This window comes from Protomyctophum parallelum, assembly GCF_964188405.1.
Source record: "Protomyctophum parallelum genome assembly, chromosome: 14".
In the NCBI taxonomy this organism is placed as follows: Eukaryota; Metazoa; Chordata; class Actinopteri; order Myctophiformes; family Myctophidae; genus Protomyctophum; species Protomyctophum parallelum.
Window position 1 is genome coordinate 7,275,033 of NC_139709.1, and position 26,150 is coordinate 7,301,182.

A 26,150-nucleotide genomic window follows, 5' to 3' on the forward strand; every position below is an offset into this window, starting at 1 on the left:
TATCTACACAGCAATGAACCTAGCATCCATCTACACGACAATGAACCTAGCATACATCTACACGACAATGAACCTAGCACCCATCTACACGACAATGAACCTAGCATATATCTACACAACAATGAACATAGCACCCATCTACACAGCTATTAACATAGCATCCATCTACATGACAATGAACTTAGCATCCATCTACACGACAATGAGCCTAGCATCCATCTACACGTCAATGAACCTAGCATCCATCTATGCGACAATGAGCCTAGCATCCATCTACAAGACAATTAACCTAGCATCCATCTACAAGACAATGAACCTAGCATCCATCTACAAGACAATGAGCCTAGCATCCATCTACACAACAATTAACCTAGCATCCATCTACACAGCAATGAACCTAGCATCCATCTACACGACAATTAACCTAGCATCATAAATTGATGATGCTTTAGAAACATTGATAGCCTACTGCTTTTCCACATACTGCCAACCAGATGAAGAATTCACAGATTGAGGCCAATCCTGGGATAATAACTGAAAATAGCTAGAAGCTCTCGATGTGTTGCAGCACAACATTATTTTCAGCTTGTAGATGGTCTATTGTCTCTGTGCATTCCATAGATGACATGCTGGCTTCTATAGGAAACCAGTCAAGTCAGACTGGGGCACCAAAAGATGACGTGAAAATGCTGCAAAACTCTGACGTGAAAACTCTGATTCTGAAGAATCTGGGATTCAACCTGTGATGCAATCTCTGGAGATTCTGGGAAGCTCTGAAGTTATTTGTGAACGGGAAATTCAATAAAGATTTTTGTCTCAGCAATTCTCTTGTTGATTATAGACTAGAGGGACTAGCCTGGTTAATAAACCAGACTAATATCGCACGGACCGCAGGATATTAGTCTGGGGAGGCTCAGCTTGGATTTCATTTCCAGGGGAGCGGGTTGAAACATTTTCTCTTTGACGCAATTGGTCAGAGCTAAGGTAAGTCAAAGGTCTCAAGCATTGAAAGTCACTGTACCAAAGCCCGCCCATATTGCATACCGTGTCCCGATTGGCCGCCCCGTTTCTCTGGTGTAGGAAATGGGCGTACAATTGAGCCTCTCCAGACCGTAATCCGCCGGCGGGCAATCTATTTTTGCCAACGGCTGATTCGGTCTGGTTTATTAACCAGGCTATAGAGGGACCTGACTGAGTGTACAAGTGGAACCAAATGGACCCTATACTTAAATGAACACTGATGATTTGGCAGTATAAATTAGATTAGGCTCCCAGAGACGATAACAGAATCATATCAAATGTGGATCCGTGGTCTAATGCATTATCAAACAGGGGATCCTTGAAATTAAATGAAAAAGGACGAGAATCACTGATTTAGCGCTTTCTCTCTCTCTTACGCAGAGGGTTGGATGTTTCTATGGCAACCAGATACATTGTGAGGGGGGGGGTTCTAAAGTGCTTTATGTCTTTCAGAAAACATTTCCAGGTGCTCTGGATGTGTCATTGTTGTACGAGCGTAAAAACAAAAAAACAAACAACAAAGGAATATCTTTCGTAGACAACAGCTGTGCTATGGCAACCATGATCTGAAATGCCCCTTTCTGTCTTTCTTTCTTTCTTTCTTTGTTTCTTTCTGTCTTTCTTTCCTTCTCTCTCGTGTAAAAGAGTGGAGGTATGCAGCATGACAGTGTCAGATGGAGCACCTAACAATGAGCGCTGAAATCACATTAAGGAGGAAGTCATGTTACATATAATGAGCCCCGCCCTGTCCTGACACTGGCGTATTATCTCCAGGCTGGGTTGTGTTCACACTGGCAGTGAAAATTACTTTCTTTTCCCCCCTCCGAACTATTCAGATTGGAATGTTTTACTAACAGCAAAAGCAACACATGGAAACCGATTTATTTGCAAATCAGATTTGGGGACACTCAAACTCACCACAACAACCTCACAGAAACCTCACCACAACTCACAGCACCACAACCTCATCTTTTAGCGCTGCACAAGCATGTTAATAAAATATCAAATCGGTCGATGTGATGTGAACACGACAAATCCAAAATGGTGTCATTATGCGCTTAATGTCCTCAAAGTCATGCATCCAACAAGCTTTGAACTGAACCTTCCGTTCCAAAGAAAAAACATCTTGAAATTTCTTCAATCGCCGATTTCCGATTGAGTTTTGGCCGAGTAAAGTTCACATCCACTTCCATTTCTGTCTGCCTTACCGTCAGGCCACTATAGTGACAGATGATATGGCTTTTCTTTTCTTTTTGGAGACCTCCAGAACAAAGTGTCAGCTCAGCTCTCTCACCTTGACAGGCTCCGGCCTGGTCCTCCTCGTACCCCGGGCTGCAGAGACAGCCCCCGATGGGGACCAGCCACTCCCCGTCGGCACCGCAGTACATCTTGGGCTCCTCCCTCTCCTCTGAGCGGTTGACGCAGGAGCCGCGCACCTCCACCAGCGACGAGGTGTCCTGGCCCGTCACGGTGTCGGGGAAGGTGGCCAGGTTGCGCACCGTCAGCGGGCAGGTCTTGTAGAAGACGCGCACGGACACCAGCGCGATGCAGGCGCCCACGTCCTGGAAGGCCAGGTAGAAGCCCTTCCGCGCCACCGCCACCTTCACGTCGCGCACCTCCGTGTTCAGCTTCATGATGCGGTCTCCCACGTCCACCTATAGGATTGGGGACAACAAAAACGATGGAGTTTTACACCTGGAAACCCAACCCAATTTCACCCAAACACGGTGAAATAACAAGGTTTGCCAAATCCGTACATACACTAATAGGAAACCCCAAAACCCGTAATATTACACTGAGGTGTGGGGAGCACATTTGTCCCAACTGAGATAATGGGGTGAAAGCCATGCCTCCGCCTCGGTCAAAACACTACAGTGTTTTATTATTACTAGAGCGGTGCCCGGCTGTAGAGCACGAAGTCGGAAGATGGAGATCCATGCCCCACCCGGCTATGCAATACCCGTTGTACCCGTCTGTTTGTGTCCCCTTTTATGCCCATATATGGAGATTTCTGTATCTGTCTATATGTGTCCCTGTATGCCTATTTCCTATATATGGAGTTCTGTGTCAGGCATGCCCAAACATGGAGTGTTGCGATGTCAGGCATGCCCAAAGATGGAGTATTGTGATGTCAGAACAGGCCAGATCCATATATGGACCCTGGGCTGCGCAGGGGCCCTGTCCAGAGCCCAGGTTTTGTGTGGCGGTTCTGGACAACCGTGGGTCCGACCGACTCGACACCGGGCACTTCATGTGTCACATGTCAAATTTGAAGTCGGTGGGGCGAACAGTGCTTGAGTTATGTGCATTACAGCCGTACACACGTACCCGTACGTACAGACAGACAGATACGTGGTGCATTTATACTTTATAGATAGATTATTATTATTTACGAAATCCATTTCACATTGATTGACAAACTGGGCACTGCACTGGTAGTCTAGTGCCCACCAGCCCCGGGCACTAGAGCGTGGAAGGTTTGTTGGACGGAGAGGCGGTGAGCGTGGGAGCTGATCATTTCTGTTGACCAAAAAAAAAAGTACAGCAACATCCACGCTTAGATAATAGTTTGCTGGGAACTGTTGTAATCTTAATGTGAACGGATGGATGAATGGATTCTTGTGTGTGTCATTACAGTCAAGAGTGTCTCACGCTCATGTTTAGCTCCTCGCGGCTTTTTGAACATCCTAAATGCAGCCACAAAAACTTGTGAAATGGGACATGCTGCATAATGAGTACTTTTCTCTTTTTTTATTTTTTTTCCAACTAGAAACTTCCTCCACTCGTGAGTCGTGACTAATGGCTCTTAAGTCCTACCCCGGACAGAAGCTTCCTCAGCAGTTCTAGGGAGAATTCTTCTCATTTCACAGCTCACATTGTATTGTCTAGAGATATGGACTAATGTGAAAAACATCTGAAGTTGTCCCTTGTCTGTTGCATTGCATTTAAATAATGATAAAAAAATACAACTTTCCAAAACTCCTGTTAACAAACACGGTCGTAAAATGAGAAGCTACTCAAACTGTACCATACAATAAAATCCTGTTCTGATACAATACACCACAATAAAGCCCTAAATTGCAAAAAGGGGAATGAAAAACCTCAACAACAACCGATGCAACAATAAAATGGAACAGTATAGAAACGGCTGCTTTAAGAACTACTTTCAAACATGACACTGATTTATGGGAGCTGCAGCCGAGTGAAAACGGATTTAGTTCAAATTCATTCAGTTCACTGGCTCTCTCCCCGGGTCTGTTTTTATTTATTTCACCCATGTGATTCCCATTAAAACCCAACCCCAACACAGTAAAAACCCTGGGTGTTCATTTAAACTCGGGGTAGACCCTTTGCGGGTCCATTTGGTTACATTTGCGCACTTCCCACAGTTCAAATGAACACCCAGGACTTTTTAGCGCTATAACAAAAACCTTTGCCCGCGCCGCGGAATCTGCATGAGTGGCAAAGGGAGTGGTCAGTCACTCACTTGCTTGGGCCGTGGTGAGGTTGAATAAGGACAGAGCCCTGAGTCACAAGGGGATGCATAAGTTCACTATACCCTGAGTCACCAGGGGATGCATAAGTTCACTATACCCTGAGTCAGTGGTTTGCGAAACCTTTTGTCCTTGCAGCCCCACATTTGTGTCGTATCCGTTTATTTAATTTTTAAGGATCCTCTCCAAAACACAAAGGTCCTGCATCTCAGACAAAAATCAACTCAGCGGTGCTGTGTGTCTGTATGTGCGTGCGTGCGTGCGTGCGTGCGTGCGTGCGTGCGTGCGTGCGTGCGTGCGTGTCACGGGGGAAGCGGACACCTTTCATCCCACACACTGTGGTAAAGCAGGGCTCTGACCAAAATGCCATAATTTCCACCCCTAAACGTGGAAAGAAACGAAAGAAACGTAAGAAATCAACAGTTTTTGTTCTGGCAGCTCCACAGGTAGACAGGCCATTCTAGAGTTACATGGAGGCCATTCTGGTCTTTGAGGACTAATGTTATGTTGGGTCCTCTTCTCTGTTGTTCCTCCCTGTTTTGGCATTCATCCCTGAAATGCTTCACGAAATCAGTTGCCGGGGTGGAGACTGTTAACAAGGGGGGTTAACCATGGTAGGAGCACTCTTAATGATAATGGCTGGGTTTCCCAAACGCATTTAGTGTAAGACTTGTAGTGCCGCACATGCTCAGATGGCCTCTAGGCCGCACACAGAAGCCTGTGAACATAGACATTCCATGCATATGTGCCACGGTATGATAGACCTCAGGTCTACCATTCTGATATTTAATTTAATAATATTTGTGCGGCACTACAAGTCTTACACTAAATGCGTTTGGGATTGTGTATTGGCTTTGCTCTAATTTGTGTTCTCTATAGGGTTGGGGAGCAGAGCTGCTAATGATGATCAGCTCGCACCTGGGCCCGGGTCTCGATGCCCCAGTTCTGTTATTTTCATTTGCTTTCTGCACCTCTCCAGCTATGCACCCTTTTCAACACTTTTTTCCACACGACGTGCCCACACGTCATAAGCGATCCAATCGACGGGTTGCAATGACGTGTGTACACTATCAAACAAGATACGAATATTCTGAAATGTTTCCTTTTTAAAAAATTTGAGTTGGACTCCAAGGCCACCGTACGCTTCGCTCTTCGTTCATGCGTGGCCCGGTCACTTCCTAGTTTACCGCTGCAGAGAGAATGCCTCGTCTCTCCTAATCTAGGACGCTCTCCGTGGTTTTGATCTGATGGATTACCAAGCTCTTCTAACTGACTTCTCATCTGCACTACTTGTGTTAATGCATGCAACACGCACTCACAGACACTTCACTCATGCATGCACACACTACACTACTGACTTCCACACCTCATCTGGGTATTTATGATTTATTCCTTGATTTCTTATTTTTGCTTAATTAAAGAAATATATTTATTTTGGTAAACTGCGTCTCCCCTGTTTTTTGATGTGTACCTTGGCACCCCCTAGGGCAGGTGCATAACACAATGGGGCCCCTGTGTCAATTAGGTTGTTGATGACCTGCAGCTGACCTGCAGCTAGGTCATGGTACAAACAGACATTCCATGCTCAAACGGAAATACACACAAAGCTGTTCCTTGGAGCGGCAAAAACAAGCCCAAAAGAAGAGGCTATAGGTCTCGCGCGCGCGCGCGCACACACACACACACACACACACACACACACACACACACACACACACACACACACACACACACACACACACACACACACACACACACACACACACACACACACACACACACACACACACACACACACACACACACACACACACACACACAAATAATTTACATTGGCTATTTTCATGTGAAAGTGTGTTCAAAAAGGTAACACACTAATGTACACACAAAATGTATATGGCAGTCCCCATGGCAGGCACAGAATATTTTCAGATGGAGGTCTGTGGAGAAATATGTAGGGACTACAATATAATTTGAGCGTAAAAGGTACGTTATTGTTAAACATCTGCATTACTTAAATGCAGGGTCATATCTGCCGATACCGATTATGACCGATTCCGATTATTATACAAAGGACCGCAATGGAAACATCCCCCACATGCAATAAGCAGACGTGGCGACACTGCCCCCGGTGGCCACGGTACCTGAGTGAAGCTCTCGTCTGCGGCCACGGTGTCCACCTTGATGAAGCTGCTCTCCCTGATGAAGCGCTCTCTGTCGTCGTTGGACTCGTGGTAGTACAGGTTGAAGGTCTCCTGGAAGGCCGCACGCAGGCACGCAGGCACGCGCACATACACAAGGAAGCGATGAGTCAGAGAGAGAGAGCGAGAGAGAAGAATCAAGATAAATTTGTCACTTAATGAGTCGTTCCTAAACTTCTTTCTTTCTTCTTATAATTTTTATCTCACACTGTTTGTTACCCATTTTATTTTGTCTTTGGTAATCCTGGGCGCTACACTCCCTCTGCCAACCTGGGGAGAGCAACGGACTGACCTCATATGCTTCCTTCAATGCACGAGGAGTCCATGCCGCTTCTTTTCACAGAGGGGAGTTTCCCCAGCTGGATGTAGCGCATGGAATGAACACGCTATTCCAACCAGTTCCTTTCCCCTCCATCGAGTGCCCCGGCTGGTCAGGGGGAGGCAGTATAGAGACAAGGATTTTGGTGAGGGTACCTAGGGCAGTGGTTCACAAAGTGGGGTCTGGGGACCTCCATGGGTGTTTGAGGGAGTTCCAGGGGGTCCCCAGCAACTGTAACTCTGAGAGTGTACAAATGGACCCGCCAGTGTCCATTTGTACGCTCTCAGAGTTAAATTAACATTGATTTTTCAATATAAATTGGGGTCGCAGAGATAGAAATGCCGTTAAATGGCTAGCTCAATGCATGCCAAACTGGGGGTCCTCAAAATGAAAACGGTTGAGAATCACTGCTAGAGCCGTACCAATGGGGGTCCGCAGGCTGATGAATGTCAATGTGGGGGTCCTTGACATGAAACAAAGTTTGAGAAGCAAACCCCTAAGGGACACGGGGAGAACATGCAAACTCCACACAAACAAAGTCTGGTCTATTTGTAGCATGTTCAGCACTGCTCTGCTCGGGGATAACAGCTCCACCTCTGAGTCAAGGACACTGGAAGCCAGGAGTGTGTTTCTGTTGCTAAACGTGCGTGTGTTTTGGTGTGTGGGAGGAAAACCCTGGTGGGGACAAAGCCACAACATGCAAACTCCACACAAAACATTGTCTCTGTGGGGTTTGGGGTTGCGAACCCACAAGCTTGTCACTGCCGAGGCAACCGTGTTGAACCATGCACCGAGCCACTCGCTCACTCAGCCAAAGTCACACTGCTTATGGGCATGGAGTATGGTCGTTTCCGGGTGCTATAACCTTGTATATCCAAAACGGTAACCTTTTCGGGAAATGGAAAGTACATTTACTCAAGCACTGCACTTATAGGTGACATTTTCAGCTTTTTTACTTTACTGGAGTACTACCAATTTCAATACTTTTACTTCTACTCCACTGCACCTCAGAGCCAAATATTGCACTTTTACTCACTACAATTATTTGAACACTTAACTTAGGAGTTACTCTGTAGATTTAGATTATTATTATTCTTTTTAATTTATATTTTTTGTCCCACGATTTTGTAACCCATTTTTCACCCCTGTGTCAATCATCCTGTGATGTGATCCTGGGCTCTACACACCCTCCGCCAACCTAGGGAGAGCAACGGACTTAACTCATGCTTCCTTCATGCTTGAGTGTCCAAGTTGCTCCTTTACACCTGACAGGGGGGAGTTTCCCTGGTTGGACGTAGCGCGTGGAAGGAACACGTTATTCCAACCAGTTCCTTTCCCCTCCAACAGGCGTCCCGGCTGGCCAGGGGGAGGCAGTTTGATTTTGATTAATTATTACAAAACATGCATTTACCATGTCTGTCAACCCTATAAACATGTTGGCCATTTGAAAATAGCCAAGCTGAAGCTACAAGCTCACAATGTGTCACATGTTTTAGAACTGCTGCGTGCGTGCAGTGGCGGCCTTATATATGTTTCAATCGTTCTTTTTGAAAAAATAAGTAGTAGTAGTATAGTGTGTTGTTTGGTTGTAATTGTTCCCACTTCCCAGTGTGTGCACTCACTGCACTAGCAGCGCTGACAGTTGCGATTGCATCATTGTATAGGCAATGCTGCCTTCCAGTTATAGAGGGTATGCGCATGCTTAAAGTGAATGGCACATCGAGTGGCAAATCGAGTGGCAAAGCAACATGCAAAGTGAGTTTAACATCATTTAATGTTGTTTAATGCAATCAGATATGACTTTTCTGTGTGGATGTATGGGCTGACACTCAGTAGGCATTCCTGCATAAAGTCCGGGTTTGATGATGATGTCACGCGCATACCCTCTATACCTTAAAGTAAAGAATTGTTTAATCAGGCAAGCTGCTTTTGTGTATTTTCTACTTGCTTTGAAGTCCGATAATACACACTATTTTCTTTATATATATATATATATATATATATATACATACATATATTTTTTTTGATAATTATTAATTATTAAAATGATGACGTCATGAACGGGGCCTCCCGATCCTTAAGGCCGCCCCTGCGTGCGTGCGTGCGTAGAGGTATATGGCATAAGGTTTTAGCCAGGGTACCTTGCAGGTGCCAGTGACGCCCGGCAGGCTGTTACAGTCTCTCAGGGTGAACTTGACCTCCACGTAGACGCGCTGTGCTCCAGAGCGAGGGATCCAGTCCGTCCTCAGCCAGTTGTTCTGGCTGGGCTCCAGCACGTTGCACACCTGGTACGTCCTGATGGGGATGTTCTTCTCATCCATAATGCTCACCTCCTCCCACTGGGACCAGCGCGTGCACACACACAGACACACAGACACACACACACACACACACACAGACACACACACACACACACACACACAGTGAAAGAGAGAAGTAGGACCTTGAGAAATACAGTGTCTCAAGTCAGGCAACTATTACAATGATCTACATGTATATGAATGCTACAGAGGGTCTGTATAACTACGCCTCCTAAAAGCCAAGAAATATTTTATAAAATCATTTAAAATAATTTATCTCGACCGGTCCAGATAATATCTCGACCGGTCCGGATAATATCTCGACCGGTCCAGATAATATCTCGACCGGTCCAGATAATATCTCGACCGGTCCAGATAATATCTCGACCGGTCCAGATAATATCTCGACAGGTCCAGATAATATCTCGACTGGTCCAGATAAATTATTTTTCTCACCATGGCCACTCCAGGGCTCCGTACATGTCTGCTAAGCAGCGACATAGATCTTCCTCTACAAATTAGGACAGATGCACGTGAAAGCAGAAGTTTCTATGGCTTCCTCAGTGTGCAATATCTTGAATACGAGTAAGTAAATTAGTAAGTACATTTTATTTATAGAGCACATTTCAGACATCATAGTCACAAAGTGCTTCACAACAATAAAACAAAACATGTCAATAGTAACAATAGTAATATTAATAATAAGAATAAAAATAAGAATAAAGCAAAGAAAAAGAAGACAGAACAAACGGCACTGGTAAAAAAATCAAGAAATCAATACAGAACTATGTCGCAAAGGCCTGTCTAAAGGACAATGTGCTCGAGACATCACACAGTGAGTAAACAATAGAAATAAAGTCATTTCTCGGGCGAACAACTATGCTATTCCTTTACTTTGTTTAACCAATCAAAGGCTGGAAAGCATCTTTGTCATTTAGCTGATGTACAAACTCACAACGTGTCACAAGCGAGCTTGTATATATACATTATATAAACATTATATGTATACATTATATATATATATATGCCATTATTAAACAATTTTGGAAAAAATTGAATTATTTAGTTTTTCTAACTCAACAACTTTGTAGAATCGCCCTTCATGGGTTAAGAAAACAAACGCAGTAGTATATAGCCTTCATTTATTCCTGTCAATAACCCGGAGGTTGTGCTCAGAATGATGCCAGAGGGCATCTCATCCCCACCGCACACACACAGCGGGACTAAACATCTAATCTATCTCCATGCCGTTTGCCTCGTGCCTTCACCCTTACAAATCATGACTGCTCTAGCAGTCAACGGTTCACTCCCAACCCTTTTCTGGATCAGGGCCCATGTGAAAATCAAAAAAATCGTCGTAGCAATGTTTTATTAATGCAATTCCAGACCGATGGCTTCCACTTTAGCATGCTAGCTGTCTGGGGATGGGGAGGGCTGTAGTTTCTTTCTACTATAGCTTAGAATTAGAATAGCTGTGACTGGTAGGCACTTTTCTGAACTGGGTTCTTGATGTTACTGAATATATCACCATGGTCTAGCCAACACCAACTCGAGACTAGAAGGAAGGAAGGAAGGAAGGAAGGAAGGAAGGAAGGAAGGAAGGAAGGAAGGAAGGAAGGAAGGAAGGAAGGAAGGAAGGAAGGAAGGACGGGAGGAACGAACGAACAAACAAACAAAAAATATAATCATATTAAAAATCACAGAGTTTTGCCAATTATTTATTTTAGGATGGGCACTTGCAATATCCCGATGGACCAACAGGTTTGGAATGTCAGATCCATGGTGGCGCGGCGGAGCAGACAGTGTGCCTTCTTAACCCTACAAATGACCGTCTCCTCGTCCTCCTCCTCGACGCTAAATGGGCTTTTTATTGCCACTGAATAATAAAGGTCCCTCCTCTTCCCTACTGGTGAGAGCTGTGTGCACGCCACTCGACAAATAGCCCGTGTCCAAAGGCTCAGAAAGAGAAGCGTGTGTGTGTGTGTGCCTGATTTGTACTCAGTCTTATGCAACGATAGCCGATATACAAGCTGAAAATAGCCGATCTACAAGCTCACAACGTGACGCTGCAGCAATGCAGCGTGAGCTTGTAGACTGGCTATTTTTTAGCATAAGAAGGCGCTGTCTTCATATTGGAGGGTGAGAGAATACACATAGACATGGCTTTGTGTGTGTGTGTGTGTGTGTGTGTGTGTGTGTGTGTGTGTGTGTGTGTGTGTGTGTGTGTGTGTGTGTGTGTGTGTGTGTGTGTGTGTGTGTGTGTTACTATGGCAAAAGGTCCCCACAACTATAGAACTTGAGAATATGAGGGCCGTTTTGCTGGTCCAGACAATGCAAATGGTTGTTTTATGGTAAAGTATATGATATTTTTTTGAGTTTACAAATAGTAACGCATTCTGACAGGGCGCTTGTATTAAGATTATGCATTTAGAGGTTATGTTTAAGGATTTGGAGTTAGAGTTCATCATTAGGATGATGTAAACCAAAATTTGCCGATCTACAAGCTCACAGCATTGTAGATATAAATATGGCTGTACAGGATTCGGCTCAAGGTTAAAACGCCAAATATATCGTACAAAATGCCATTCATAAATGCCATGCATCCTAAAATGTAGATGTCCTCACAAGTATAGCATTACAAAAGCGTGTGTGTGTGTGTGTGTGTGTGTGTGTGTGTGTGTGTGTGTGTGTGTGTGTGTGTGCGCGTGCATGCGTGTGTGTGTGTTCTAAAGAAGCTGCGGGGTGGGGGGGTGGGGGGTTCTCTTCTAGCCTCCTTTGGAGTTTGTCAGCAGACAGAAATCACAGCTGTCACAGAGAGAATGGGAGCGCACTCACGCCCCTCCTCACATGCTGAGTGTGTGTGTGTGTGTGTGTGTGTGTGTGTGTGTGTGTGTGTGTGTGTGTGTGTGTGTGTGTGTGTGTGTGTGTGTGTGTGTGTGTGTGTGTGTGTGTGTGTGTGTGTGTGCGTGTACTGTGTATGTCTTTGTGCGTGCACATTTGCCTGCCTGCACTGCATTAAGATTCTGTCTTGTCTGTTGTTGACGCATAGTATGCTATGTATCTGTGGCTGGGCATCTGTGGCCGGGTATCGTGCGCGAGGGCGCGCACGATACCCACATGCCCCTGCGTGCGTGTGTGTGTGTGTGCGTGGGGAGGACAGTCGGGGCGAGTGTAATCTAAAGCTCAGTGCGTGCAGAGCAAGACCCCGTCAGTCAAACTGCACGCGAGAGAAAGGGAGAGAACGGGACGAGGGAGACGAGTCAAGTTCACCAATAACTCTTTAAACCAACAAAGAGGTGTGAGAGAGAGAGAGAGAGAGAGAGAGAGAGAGAGAGAGAGAGAGAGAGAGAGAGATGAGATGAGATATACTTTATTAGTCTCCCGAGGAAGAAATTTGTCTTAGACAAGAGAGAGAGAGAGAGAGAGAGAGAGAGAGAGAGAGAGAGAGAGAGAGAGAGATAATGCTTTGGCAATATAAGAATGCTTGTCATGCCAATAAAGTATAAGACAGACAGACAGATAGGAGGGAGAGATAGAGAGACAGAGGAGACGGAATAGGGAGAGAGAGAGTGCATGGGAGGGGGAGAGGAGAAGAGATGGGGGCTTTTTTATTTTACTTCACACAATTTCATACTGTCGATGTCGTGTGGACTAAGACTTACTATTTAGATTTTGGTTTTTGAATAGTTCAACTAGCCAATCTACATCAAGACGTTGTGAGCTTGTAGATTGGCTATTTTAACTATTCAGAAATGTTTTTCAAAATAGTAAAAACCAAAATAATAGTCCTTGTGGTCTTGTTTTCATTTAGGCCCTATAATGCAATCAATTCATAGACTTGACATGAACAGTAACAATAAGGCTATGCGGACACGCGAGGCATTGATTTATGAAAGAAAACACAAGTGAAGTATGACTTATTGTTGCTGCCCGACAGCAACAATAAGACGGCGTTCTCTTTGTACTTATAGAGGTTGAAGAAAGCCGTCATGTTACTGAATCACACAGCACTGTACTGAATGGAGAGAGAGAGAGAGAGAGAGAGAGAGAGAGAGAGAGAGAGAGAGAGATAAAGAGAAAGAGAAAGAGAAAGAGAAAGAGAAAGAGAGAGAGAGAGAGAGAGAGAGAGAAAAAGGGGGAGGCATCACCCCCAACCCGAAAGCAGAAGCAAAATAACAGGCCAATGTGAAAAGGGTGGGATTTATTCTTCAGCCTAGTAGGAAAGTGCGTGAAAGATTTCACGTAAGCTGCACGCTGCGTTCATGATTTGAGGACAGTTCCGTCTTGAGTACATGACTATTGACTATTATCTGTACATGGACGGACGGAGTGCAAAGCAGACAATAAAGATAAAGATAAAGACAGATCGATCGATACATCCATGAGGGTAGGTATACCAGCTCAGTGGCCTTGTGGTTAGTGTGTATGTACACTACAGTATGTACACCAAGAGAGGGGTTCGATCCCCGGGCCGGCGTCACACGGAAGACTATATAAATGGGCCCCAAAGCCTCCCTGCTTGGCACTCAGCATCAAGGGTTGGATTGGGGGGAACAGAACGTCCTTTTCCCTCAAACCGATTTTTCTCAATAAAAGCTGCAGGCTGCGAGAGCTTTTATTGTTATTCTTCCAGTTTGAGGAAAAAGGATGTTCCGTTTGATTGTTCCTGCCTGTAGACTACAAAACAATACTACAACATGACGTATAACGATATCATCCACTCCCGACCGGATCATACAGACTTTTGAAACAGAGAGCAGGCTTTCCTCTGAGGTGGAAAGACTGGCAAGGCAAGGTTACACAGAAACAGGAGATAGGCTCCTAGCTGCCCTGTCTGGCCTCATAGGATGGAGAGATAGATCTGGCCGTGGTGTTTTGTTATTTTGGGAAACATCACAGGGACAGGTGTGTTGCCTCACCTATCGGTGTGCTGCCTCTATGCTTCCTCGTGGGACAAACACTAGTCAAGATAGAAGCCCGATTCATACTTCATTGGACGACGGTGTCGTACGCCAAAAAAAAGCAGCCCTACAAGCTCACAATGTGCTGCGGATGCATGTGCAACGTTATGTTGTGAGCTTGTAGGTCAGCTATTTTCTGCGTGCGATACTGCCGTGCATAAATTAAGGCTTAAGCCCATAATACCAGCCAGCCAAGCAGCAAACACAGCATTTACAAATCTCCTGAGATAATTACCAGTTACAGCCAGTCCAGGTGTGTGTCTCTCTGTGTGTGTGTCTCTGTGTGTGTGTGTGTGTGTGTGTGTGTGTGTGTGTGTGTGTGTGTGTGTGTGTGTGTGTGTGTGTGTGTGTGTGTGTGTGTGTGTGTGTTTTTTGCGTGCATATACTTGTGTCTTTCTTGGCATTCCTCTGCTTTTGTCTTCCACTCTTAAAGGGATTTGGAAAGTAAGAGCAGGTGGTGTGTGTGTGTGTGTGTGTGTGTGTGTGTGTGTGTGTGTGTGTGTGTGTGCGTGCGCGCGCCACTCACCCCTCCCTCTATGGGACTAGCCTCCCACTTCAACTCTCCTGGTACTGTCCTTGTATCCAAGAGGGTCACTGTAAAGCAAATACGCACACACACACACACACACACACACACACACACACACACACACACACACACACACACACACACACACACACACACACACACACACACACACACACACACAAATAAGTGTCTTTTATTTATAACACCACTTCCTTCAGTCATTTGCTTAGACCTCAATTAATCAACTAATTTTGATCCAAATGAAACTGCACTATTGAAGTAAAGCATTGCATTGTGTGGCCTCTACGGCACATCATAATGCTTCAGGGAAAACATTAAAATAGCAGATATACAAGCTCACAGTGCATCACGTCGGCTTCCGTTGAGAGTTTGCAGCTCGGCAATTTCCGGCAAAGACCCGTAGAGCAAATACATTTTATTTTTTAATAATTATTGTATATTATGTTATAAATTATGCTGATGGTTGGCTAAAGGAAAAGAAAAAGAAAAGAAAAGCATTTCTGATAACTGCATACCGGCAGCCTACTTAGTGTAATGAGATGGCCACAATTATTATGGCTATTTAGAAGAAAACTCTAGAGATCAGGACTACTGAGTAACAATTCTGAGTTTGAGAGAGAGAGAGAGAGGGGGGGGGGGGGGGGTGATCTCGTCCTGCCGAAATACCAATTCCCAAGAAAAGGAAGAAAAACCCCTTTGGTAGTTATCATCAATGTGTGGTCCAGGGACCTCCAGTGGTCCTTGAGGGGTTACCACGGGGTCCCCAGCCAAATGCATTACTCTAATGCATCACAACCAGGTTAACCAGTACCACTCAATTAAAACTAATCTAGAATGTCTATTTTAAAATACCCGATCTACAAGCTCACCATGTGAGCAGCACCATCATGAGCTGCAGATCTGCTATATATATTTATTTATTTTTAAGATCCAAATCTGAAAGATTTTGTAATATTTCTGAAACACAAATCTTCATGGATGGGGTCCACTGACTCCACTCCCAACTGCCTGGTAGTCAGTGGCCTGGGACTGTATACGAAAAACACATTCTTTTTCAGATGGGGGTGAGGGGTCCGCCGGAGGTCCGCCGCCAACATATAGGATATCAATGTGTAGTTCCTCCTTGACTTATAGGCTGCCATGCAAAATGTGCGAGAACCTCTATAAAAAGGATAACCTATAATCTCTACTACGACGTCCCTGTTCCAACTCTCCACTGGATCTACAAGAAGACAACCCGTTTACGATGTATAGGCTACAGCAGAGCTACCAGATCGGTATTCATTTGTTTTTAAATCCTTTCGCTTTCGGTCAACGCGCGGAGTACCGGTGCGTGTGTCCAGTGAGTCCCGTGCTTCGTGGTGTGCCACACGCTCCCAAAGCTGATGTTCCAGTCAGGGCACGGTCGGTGCGTATCGACCGCGCGGAGCTCCGTGTATGTCCCCAAAGAGTGGCCACCAAACTGGGCAGTAGCCTACCACCACGAGAAGATCGAGACGAAGCCACTGATCGGAGATCATCGGACCCAGACATGATGTATACCGGCTCGGTCGGTCCTAATAATAACGCTCCATTTACCTTCGTTCGGCGGGTAGACCCTGGCCCGGCTGCTCGCCTCCACCACAGCGAGGAGGACCGTCCAGGACAGCAGCCTCAGTAGTACGATCCATGGTGGGTTCTTCTTCCTACTCCTCCAAGCCATTAGTGCCGCCGAGCAGCGCCGAGTGGTGTCTGTGTGGTGGTGGTGCTGCTGCTGCTGGAGACCGTTGGCTCCGCCGCGCAACGCCGCTCTTCTTCCTACTAGCTGCTCCATTCCGATGGGAGAGAGAGGGAAAGTACGTGTGTGTGAATGAATCTGTGCGCCGCGCGTGTGCGCGTGGCGTGTGTGTGTGGTGTGCCTGCTGTGCTGTGCGCGCATCATCACATCACATCACGGCCGGGGCGGTCTCTCTCTCTCGCTCGCTCTCTCTCTCTCTCCCCCCTTCTAATGACAAACCAAACGCCTTACATTTTGGCCTACATCAGCATGCATAAATGTATAACCTTATAACGCATGGAAGCATGCGAGGGGAGGAATAGGCGATGTGTACATTTAGCAGTTTGTATTAATAGGCCTGTAGGTAATATATAGCATGCACGCCATGCAGCCTACAACATGCCAGCTTATGTCCCACATATAGGCTATGGCAGCTATAGTCTTGCTTGACAGTATTATACTAATACTAGCTCCTTATAGTAGGCCTAGGCTAGTAACAAATAAATTAGGTTATGTAATTTATATCAGATGTGATGTGATCTGATGTCATAGAGAGGAGGATGATAGGATCCAAATCCTATATTGTGGAAAAGCGAATCAAACATCCTAATTGACTTTAGTCTTGCCAGTGAGTGAGTGAGAGTGAGTGACTGCTCTTGAGAGTGTGACTGACTGACTGCTGTCACAACCTCTTTGTCCTGCTCACTGAATGCAATGGCAATTTGCAAAGTGTGCCTTTAGCGCCACCCGTTGGCGTTTAGGAGAGAGACAGATGGGGAGGGAAACATTTTGGTCACGTTTTACCACAATTGGACAGGCCTATTCCACGGCTACACCAGTGCTATCTTCTCAAAATGTACTTGCAAAGACCCCTGTGCTGTTCCATAGACGTCTATGTTTGCTGGTTGGTTAATAATTTATATAAAAGCACTGAAGTTATCACCAGAGCGGCCGGCCAGGTATAGATTCAGTCGAGCTGCCAACTTGAGCACATGGTCTACTCTACTTAGTACGCAAACAAAAAATCACACCTGTGTGAAGTGAGGGGTGCTCTGATCATCGTATACATACAGAGGGGCACGGTGGCACAGTCGGTAGTGCTGTCGCCTCACAGCTAGAAGGTCATGGGTTCGATTCCCACTCGGGACGCTGTGGGCGCTGGCGGCGTGTCCTCTCCTCTGCGACATCCGTGTCATCAGTGCCCATACCCGAGGCGGGGTTGGCGAAAGGGCCTTTCTGTGTGGAGTTTGCATGTTCTCCCCGTGTCCCTTATGGTATGTATACCCTCACAAAAAACATGCAGTAATCCTGGTCTGGCCAGCCGGGGCACCTGATGGAGGGGAAAGGAACTGGTTGGAATAACGTGTTCCTTCCACACGCTACGTCCAACTAGGAAAACTCCCATCATCATACATCATCTCATTCCGGCCAATCACAATTTGTGTCCTCACCTCACCTTTGTGTCATCAATGTTTGCGTTTACACAAACAATTTTTTTTTGTGTTAGGACAAAATTTGGTTTTTCACACACCATAGCCTCGGTACCCTGCAGGCTTTAATTTGCACAGACCACATTTCAATGCCACCACATCGGGTTATGCATGGCTCATTATGCATGGCTTGAATGGACTTTTTTTTGTCATAGTTTCCCAAAGATTGTACACAAATGAAAAGGCTCTGCACACTCAAATCTGTGCACAATCAATTTATCGCAAGCTTTCGGTCTACTGACCTTCTGCAGGCCTTTAGTAGACTAATTAATTAGTCCTCAAGGGCAATTAGGGGTCCCTGGACCACACATTGAGAATCCTACTATAGATGTATTTTTTGTTGTGAATTGGGATTTCAGCAGATAATTGTACAAATGAGGATTACAATAAACAAAGACCTATAGCCCTAAATGTATACTAGTGGACTCATGGTGTGAGTCGTGTGACATGTAGTTGTTATTCCAATGTGCTACAACATTTCTAATGATTATATTCCTGCATTAATGTATGCACTGGCCTACCTCTTCCGAGGGAAACTTGGGAGGCAAGTCAGCCACTGTGCACTGGCTGCATGTATCAATGCAGCATATGGTCCAAGGCTGCTCCATATTTTGGGATTTCAATAATTGAATGCTACTCAGTGATTTCAGCACACATTGCAAACAATGCGTCAACAACAGACAAGACAGAATCTTAATGCAGTGCAGGCAGGCAAATGTGCACGCACAAAGACACACACACACACACACACACACACACACACACACACACACACACACACACACACACACACACACACACACACACACTCTAAATCAAACATTTGCTACAGGCTATACGGACACATCGATGACCCCTCATGGGTGAATACACTTGATAATGATATATAGCACTTGCATGAGTACTCAAAGTCACTCTACATGTGTGGGGGAGCCAGGGGAGGGGATGAAAATAGAGCAACTTTATTAGGATAAGCAAATAAGACATGTAATGAAAGCAATAAAACACTAAATAAATTAAAATAAAAGTCAAGTCAGAAAGGCAATTCTGTACAGGTCGGTTTTCAGGGCGGTTTTGAAGGTCTCACTTTGATATGCGTTTGGGGAGTGCATTCCAGCCAGGTGGAGGGGGCAGCCACAAAGAAAGTCGCCACATGCAGGTTCGTAGCTTGGTCTTGGGGACCTGCAGGTGGCCGGCATCACTGGACCTGAGGGACCAGGACGGAACATGTGATCTCGGGGAGGTCAGAGAGGTAGGGGCCAGGGGGAATCAGGTTGTGGAGTGCCTTATAAGGTGGTGAGCAGCATTTTAAAGTGGTCTCTTTGTTTTTGACAGGCAGCGAGTGGAGGTGGTGGAGGACCGATGTGATATGAGCAGGCGTGGGCAGCTGAGTTTGGAACATATTGGCGTTTGTTGGAGTTTATAATGATGACGATGGCGATAGTGCAGGAACTAATGAGGATTTTAAGTCAAACAATGTGTTGAACAGGAAAATAAAACTAGTAAACAATACTACTACAAAGCTGTGTAGTATCTCTCAAACCGAGGTGACTGCTGCCATTAGGTGCAGGTCGTGCCGATAATCAAACAAAAGGCTCCATCTCCATGGCATGAACAGCAGCCATATTGGACGGACATCGGGCCTCTTCTTCACTTCCTTCATTGGTCTTACCAATTATACTAATTAAGACATCTGTTCCGTTCTGGTCAAACAGAGTCAGGGTGCTGATATTGTGCACGATGGCTCACTGGAAACACTGGTACACCGTAAGTACCGTCATGGTTCCTTAAGGTGGGGGGGGGGGGGGGGTTTCCAAATGGGCCCTTACGGGTGTGTAACTCTGAGACTGACACATGAAGCCAAATGGACACAAACGTTCAAACCAATATCAACCGTGTTAGCTGTGCTTGTGTGACGTCACTGGAACAACATTTTCAGATGGGGATATTTTCATTTTTGGGGTCCTTGAAATAGTTTGAGAACCACTGATATAGAAACATACAGTTTTTCAGAAAACTGGTATGATTTAAAAGACATTTGTAGAATCTGGTCTCAGTCCTAAATGGGTTAAGTAAATGTTTACACCCCTGGATGCTTTATGCACTGGGAAGAGTAGCACTCTGTACCACAGGAATGATTGTCTGTGTGTGTTCCCCTTACTCATGACGACAAACATTCTCCAAATAATTACACGTCTCAAAACAATCAATTAGCATCTCAAAATGAACAAGAATGACTTGGCATCTATTTTAGTAAATAGTTTTTTTGGGGACGTTTCTCTTTCCTTTGAGACACCGTCATTATTTGTTAGATGTCATAACCATTACTTTGCTATATGTCATCATTATGATCTACACGGGATCTTTTGGGTTGTTGTTTTTCTTTTCTCCATCATGACTTTCACACACACCAGGAAGCTCTTCGTGGCACAACAAATCTATCACTTCAAATCAATTTAAAGCAATTAAAGCAATTGACGGGACTTTACCGTATATTAAAGCTCTGCTGGATTGGAATCCTGTAACATAATTATAGGACACGCTCCAGTCACTGGCTTACACTTAAAGGTTCCACATGTAAACACAGACCTGGGGAAAACAGCCTTTTGTTGTAGTGCCCCAACCACGTGGAATGACTTACAGCTTAAATTAAAGATCCATGCTCTCCCATTACTGTACGGCCAATTTAAATCTTAGCTTGCAGACTTACCCCAAAGTGTCTGCAACTGTTTTTAAACATGTATTAGATCACACAATGAGGAAATGTTTCTGTTCTGTTTTGTTGTTTTTGTTTATTGCTTTGAAATTGTTGTATTATGTTGTACTGCATCTCGACGACACTGCAAATGACTCTCGAGAATAAATAATGAATCTGCAAGCATGCAGAGGCTTGTGTGCAACAACACCGCATGACGGCCCAAGAACGAAAAGAGTTGAGATGTTAACATCATGCTCGTAGGCTCTCGCCCAAGATGGCACAAAGCAACTATACAGCGTCCATTAGTAGGCGAGAACATGGCCAGAAGCAAGGATGCCAGGACCGCGGTCCCTCCTCCTTACGTACGCGCCGTCATACAACAGTGTCACGCGTGGGAAAACGGCTGATTTACAAGCTCAAAATGTGTCGTGTCTACAACGCTGGTGTGAGCTTGTAAATTGGCAGAATTCCTTGCTCTAAGACTAAGTAAGAGATCGGGGCTTCCGTTGAAGCGAGGCAAGCCGAACCAAAGTGCGTGGCGACACACATGGCCCGTTGCCCCGTTGTAGGACAGAGACAAAGGACTTGATGACCCTGTCCTCCTACACCGTCCCTCTCTCTCAAAGACCACGGCGAAAAACCTCGCTCCTGGTTTACAGAGAGCTCAAGCTCTCTTTCACAATGAAATCTGTCCCCCATCTGCTGCTGCTGTGTGTCATATTGAAAATTAGAGCGGGGTACGGTGCAGATGCTTCTGGCCCCGTTGATCATGGGTCCTTGTTAATCTTGTCCACCGTTAGCCAGGAAGCCAGGTGACATCTGCTTGCCGATGACCCTCTTATTTAAACTAATTGAGAGAGAGAGAACACTCATGTATAAGTGAGTGTGAATAGAGAGGGTCTTTTCTTGGCTTACGCTCAATGTGTTTAGGACTGAAGGGCGATTTCGGGCGGGGTGTTTTAAAGTGAGCGATTGTATGATTGTGTGTGTGTGTGTGTGTGTGTGTGTGTGTGTGTGTGTGTGTGTGTGTGTGTGCGTACACGTGTAATGCGCTGGTGAGTCGGTCTCCAACTCGCTTTGTGTCGCCGCCGTTGCTACGTCGAAACAATCTCGAACCCCCCGTTAGGCTCAATAATAGACGCAGGAAGAGCATCTGGCGCTTTGAGACGCCAAAGCAATCTCCCCTTGCATCGACCTGCCACTCAGCCCCCCCCCCCCCCCCCCTCCATCCGCCATAATGGCGTCTTTTTATTTTTTTAACGTTCTCATTCTCATCCAATCGCCACAGCAGACTGCGCCGGCACAAAGGCCCAATTAGCCAGGAGGGCGGAGGGACGCCATTCGCCCGGGAGCCGGGCCAATCGCGGCCCGGCACTGAGGGGGAGGAGGTATACGAGAGAGGCTGAGGCGCAGGTGGGAGGAGGAGGAGGTGCATCGCAACCGGGCGGAGGAGGAGGCTAGTGGTGGTGACAGCGGACGGAGAACAGGCTCGCTGTTTCTCCGGCCATTTGTGTCACGGGACAATTCGATGATTGATGACCGTTGGGATGTTGTTGGGACCATTCTCTTCCCATGAGGTTCCCAGCTCCTCTGGAGGAGGAGGCTCCACGCCGGACCCCCCGTCAGCCTCGGACCCCCACCCACCACCACCACCACTATACCTTGAAGTTTGGCCCCTTGGCCCTGCGCCACACAGCACAGCACAGCTACACACACACTCACTTAAACTTTTTGTTTGGCTGGGGGGCCCTGGATAGCTGCATCTGTATTGTGATGCACTATATATAGTCTATTGAACCGGCTGTGTGTTGCTGTGCACCCCAAGCAGGAAACAAAATCAAATAGTGTAAAAAATACTTTTAATACAGTAGAGTATAAGACTGTGTGTGTGTGTGTGTGTGTGTGTGTGTGTGTGTGTGTGTGTGTGTGTGTGTGTGTGTGTGTGTGTGTGTGTGTGTGTGTGTGTGTGTGTGTGTGTGTGGGCGCCTGGGCGTGAGGTGTGTGGGCGGCCGAGACAGACGAACAAAGGAGGAAGGGATGAGAGGAGATGAGGAGAGAGGAGAGTTGCCACGGAGGGGATTTGGTTGAAGAGGAGGAAGAGGAGGAGGAGGAGGAGGAGGAGGAGGAGGAGGGGTGGTTGGAGGAAAGAGACCTAGCTTCCCTCAAAGAGCAGAAATAATGCTTCTTAAATTGTTCTTTAAAAGGCTATATGATCCGTTCACATGTGAGCTTGTAGATCTGCCGTTTTTGTCAAAGACATTTGGGGCTCCATCTTGCGCCACCCATTACCCCTTATCCATAAACGTATTTGCCATTTTTTACTATTTAAAAAACTAGCCAATGTACATCGACACGTTGTTAGCTTGTAGATCGGCTAATTGTACTATATTAAAATGTTAGATCTAGGGCTTGGTGTAGAGAGAGAGAGAGGAGGGGGGGGGGGGGGGGGATATCTCTTTGAGAATTGAGAATTAAGTATAGAGGGTTTACGTGCTGTTACGGTTTCTTCATAATCCAATAAATGCCAAGTTGGTCTGAAAGGTTATTATTTCTGGAACAAAGATAAACAAATCTTCACTTTGGATTCCAGCTGGCAAAATTACTTATATTTTTCTCTCTCCTCCTGGTCCTGGAAGAGGCTGATGGGAGTGCGTTGTGACTTGGCCGTCGCATGCAGACTGGCTACGTGACGATGGCACGCATGCATGCATGCAGGCACCAAAGACATGCGCCTCATTATTCACAATGGGCTGTGTGACAGATAACGGCCGAGCACTGAGAAATCCAAAGTGTGTCTTTAAGTCTAGTGGAAATAGCATGACCTGTAAGTGTTAATTTGGTTAAATTAGGACTCTGGATTTTGCAGTGCAGCTGTGTTTTTTTTTCTTTTTGTCTAAAGGTCAGTAGTAGTAGCTGAGATTCCTTTTAATTCCAAGGACCTTCAGTTTGAGATATGCACACTATATGACCCATCTCTTGGAGCAGTGAGCTGCAGCCAAAGAGCGGTAAGCTGCAGCCAAAGAGCGGTAAGCTGCGCTCGGGAATCATTTGATTCGTAGATTTGACCCCCCAATCCAACCCTTTGATGCTGAGTGCCAAGCAGGGAGGCATTGGGTCCCATTTGTACAGTCTTCGGTATTACCCGGCCAGGGGTCAAAACCCCGACCTCCCAGTTTCAGGGCGCAGACACTCTAACCACAAGGCCACTGTCTGGAAAATAGTGATCCTCGTGCGTTTGGCCACATATTTTATTTGGTCATGGATATAGTTGTCACGGTCACAGACTTTGCTCATCTAGATGTTTTTTCTATGTTATGTTCTACTTGTTTTGATTCTATGTTCTGCTTATCTAGATGTTGCATTTATAATGTTCTAGTTCAGGGGTACTCAACTGGCGGACCGCGGTCCGGACCACCTCTTTGTGGACCAGAGTTTAAGTTAATAATATAAATAACATCAGATGGTACATTTCTCATGTGAAATTGCTGCAAAGGCCCCCAAAATGTCCCCCAAGGGCCCCCAAAATTCTGGCGCGCGCTATGCGCGCGCGTAGTGTGGCCTGCCAGGGCGTATAACTCCCGGCCTGATTTGGAGTTCCACTCCGGGCCTGCACTCTGCACCCCATTATTGGTTGGGTGGAAGGCGATCTGATTTGTATAAGCTTGGCTTGACCATACTAAACGGGCATAGAGCCCCGCTCTCCGATGGATGCCGCGCATGGGACCAAATGGGATCAAAAAAATATTTGTGGACCTTCATCATTTCTAGTTGAGGACCCCTGTTCTAGTTGTTATGGTTCTATGTTCATGTCTACCCCAGGTGTTTCTCGTAATAATCAGCCCTCCTGTGTCTGCTCCCCAGTCAGTCCTTGTCGGTTCATTGTTTGGTGTCACTCTGCTTTAGCTAGTTTGTATTTGTGATTTCTGTTCTATTGTTTATTAAATTCCCAAGATGGGTTTTGAACTGCATTTGGGTCCTCATCACCGCCACCAGATTGTGCCAATATAGTATACTGAGGTCGTTGGAACGTGAAATACGGTCTGTAATCCATGCATCTCCAGAACAGTGCGACTGACTGACTCCAAAATTTGCCACACACATTCGGATGTAGGCCGTATACGATGTCCAGAACCGCCAGAAAAAGGCTCTGGCCACCCATGGCCCAAATGAGACTTTTTTGAAAAATTGTGAAAATGTGCTGCAAATCTTTGAATATATATTCTTTCAGAGCCAGAGTTTTTAACTCAAATCTTTGCTTCTGGGGGTTCCTGGAACAACATATTTTCAGATGGTGGTCGGCGGTCAATTACATATAATTCTGGGGGTCCTTGACATGAAAATGTTTGAGAACGATAGAAACTGTCAGGATTTAGAAGACATTTGTAGAATCCTTCCCAGGTCTAAATGGGTTAACATGCATTAAAAAAAAGAGAGAGCCAAGCCGTGGCGGCTGCATGCCATACCTCGCCATGCATGATGCCCAGTTGACGCCCCTGCTCGATGCGTGGCCGTGCTGTTGTTTTATTTCTGCAGCCTGTCAACGTTACGTAACCGTATAGAGTTCTGAAGAAAGGTCGCCTGTGGATTATCCACCTCCGTATACACTAAGGCAGGCATGCCATGTTGTCCCTCAGCGCCGTGCACACACACCACGCACCATGTTCAGAAAACAAACACAACACATTACACACCACCACCACACAACACGACTCAAATCTTGTATGGAGGTCCCTGCATGGCACAAAGTCTTCTCAGATCTGCAGCCAAAAGGCATTATGTTTGAGAACCGCTGATATATAGAACACCACTTTTAGTGATATTTACCAGAAGTATAAAAGTGTGATCATGAAAAACAGGTGATTTTGAATCCATCCGTGTGTGCGTGTGTGTCTGTGTGTCTGTGTGTGTGTGTGTGTGTGTGTGTGTCTGTGTGTCTGTGTGCGTGTGTTGATAAGCGCATAACGTGTGCTGTGCAAACTCATGCAGTCAACACGTTCTCGCTGTCATGTCTGAGGGGATAATCGTCAGGCCCTTACCTTTGTTGCGTGCGCGTGCGTGCATGCGCACGTGCGTGTGTGTGTGTATGTATGTGTAAACACAGCGGCTCAGTGATGGGGAAGTTCTCCACCATCCATCTGTTCTGCTGGCATGTCCATCTCCAGAGAGAGAGACAGAGAGAGAGAGAGAGACAGAGAGAGACAGAGACATAGACAGAGACACAGAGAGAGACAGAGAGACAGAGAGAGAGAGAGAGACAGAGACACAGAGAGAGAAAGACAGAGACAGAGACAGAGAGAGAGAGAGAGAGAGACAGAGAGAGACAGAGACATAGACAGAGACACAGAGAGACAGAGAGAGAGA

General features: G+C 45.9%; 1 protein-coding gene across 1 annotated transcript in view; it reads right to left on the reverse strand.

The window, feature by feature from the left end:
* The window catches only part of LOC310870697 (ephrin type-A receptor 4-A-like), a 55,580-nt gene extending 39,058 nt beyond the window's left edge, over window positions 1-16,522 (reverse strand). The window contains 5 exon segments of the mRNA XM_083781970.1: window positions 2,315-2,675; window positions 6,659-6,769; window positions 9,176-9,373; window positions 14,822-14,889; window positions 16,424-16,522. Coding sequence (XP_083638096.1) covers window positions 2,315-2,675; window positions 6,659-6,769; window positions 9,176-9,355 — 652 coding nt within the window. The 5' untranslated portion in view covers window positions 9,356-9,373; window positions 14,822-14,889; window positions 16,424-16,522.
* Window positions 16,523-26,150: the final 9,628 nt, after the last annotated feature.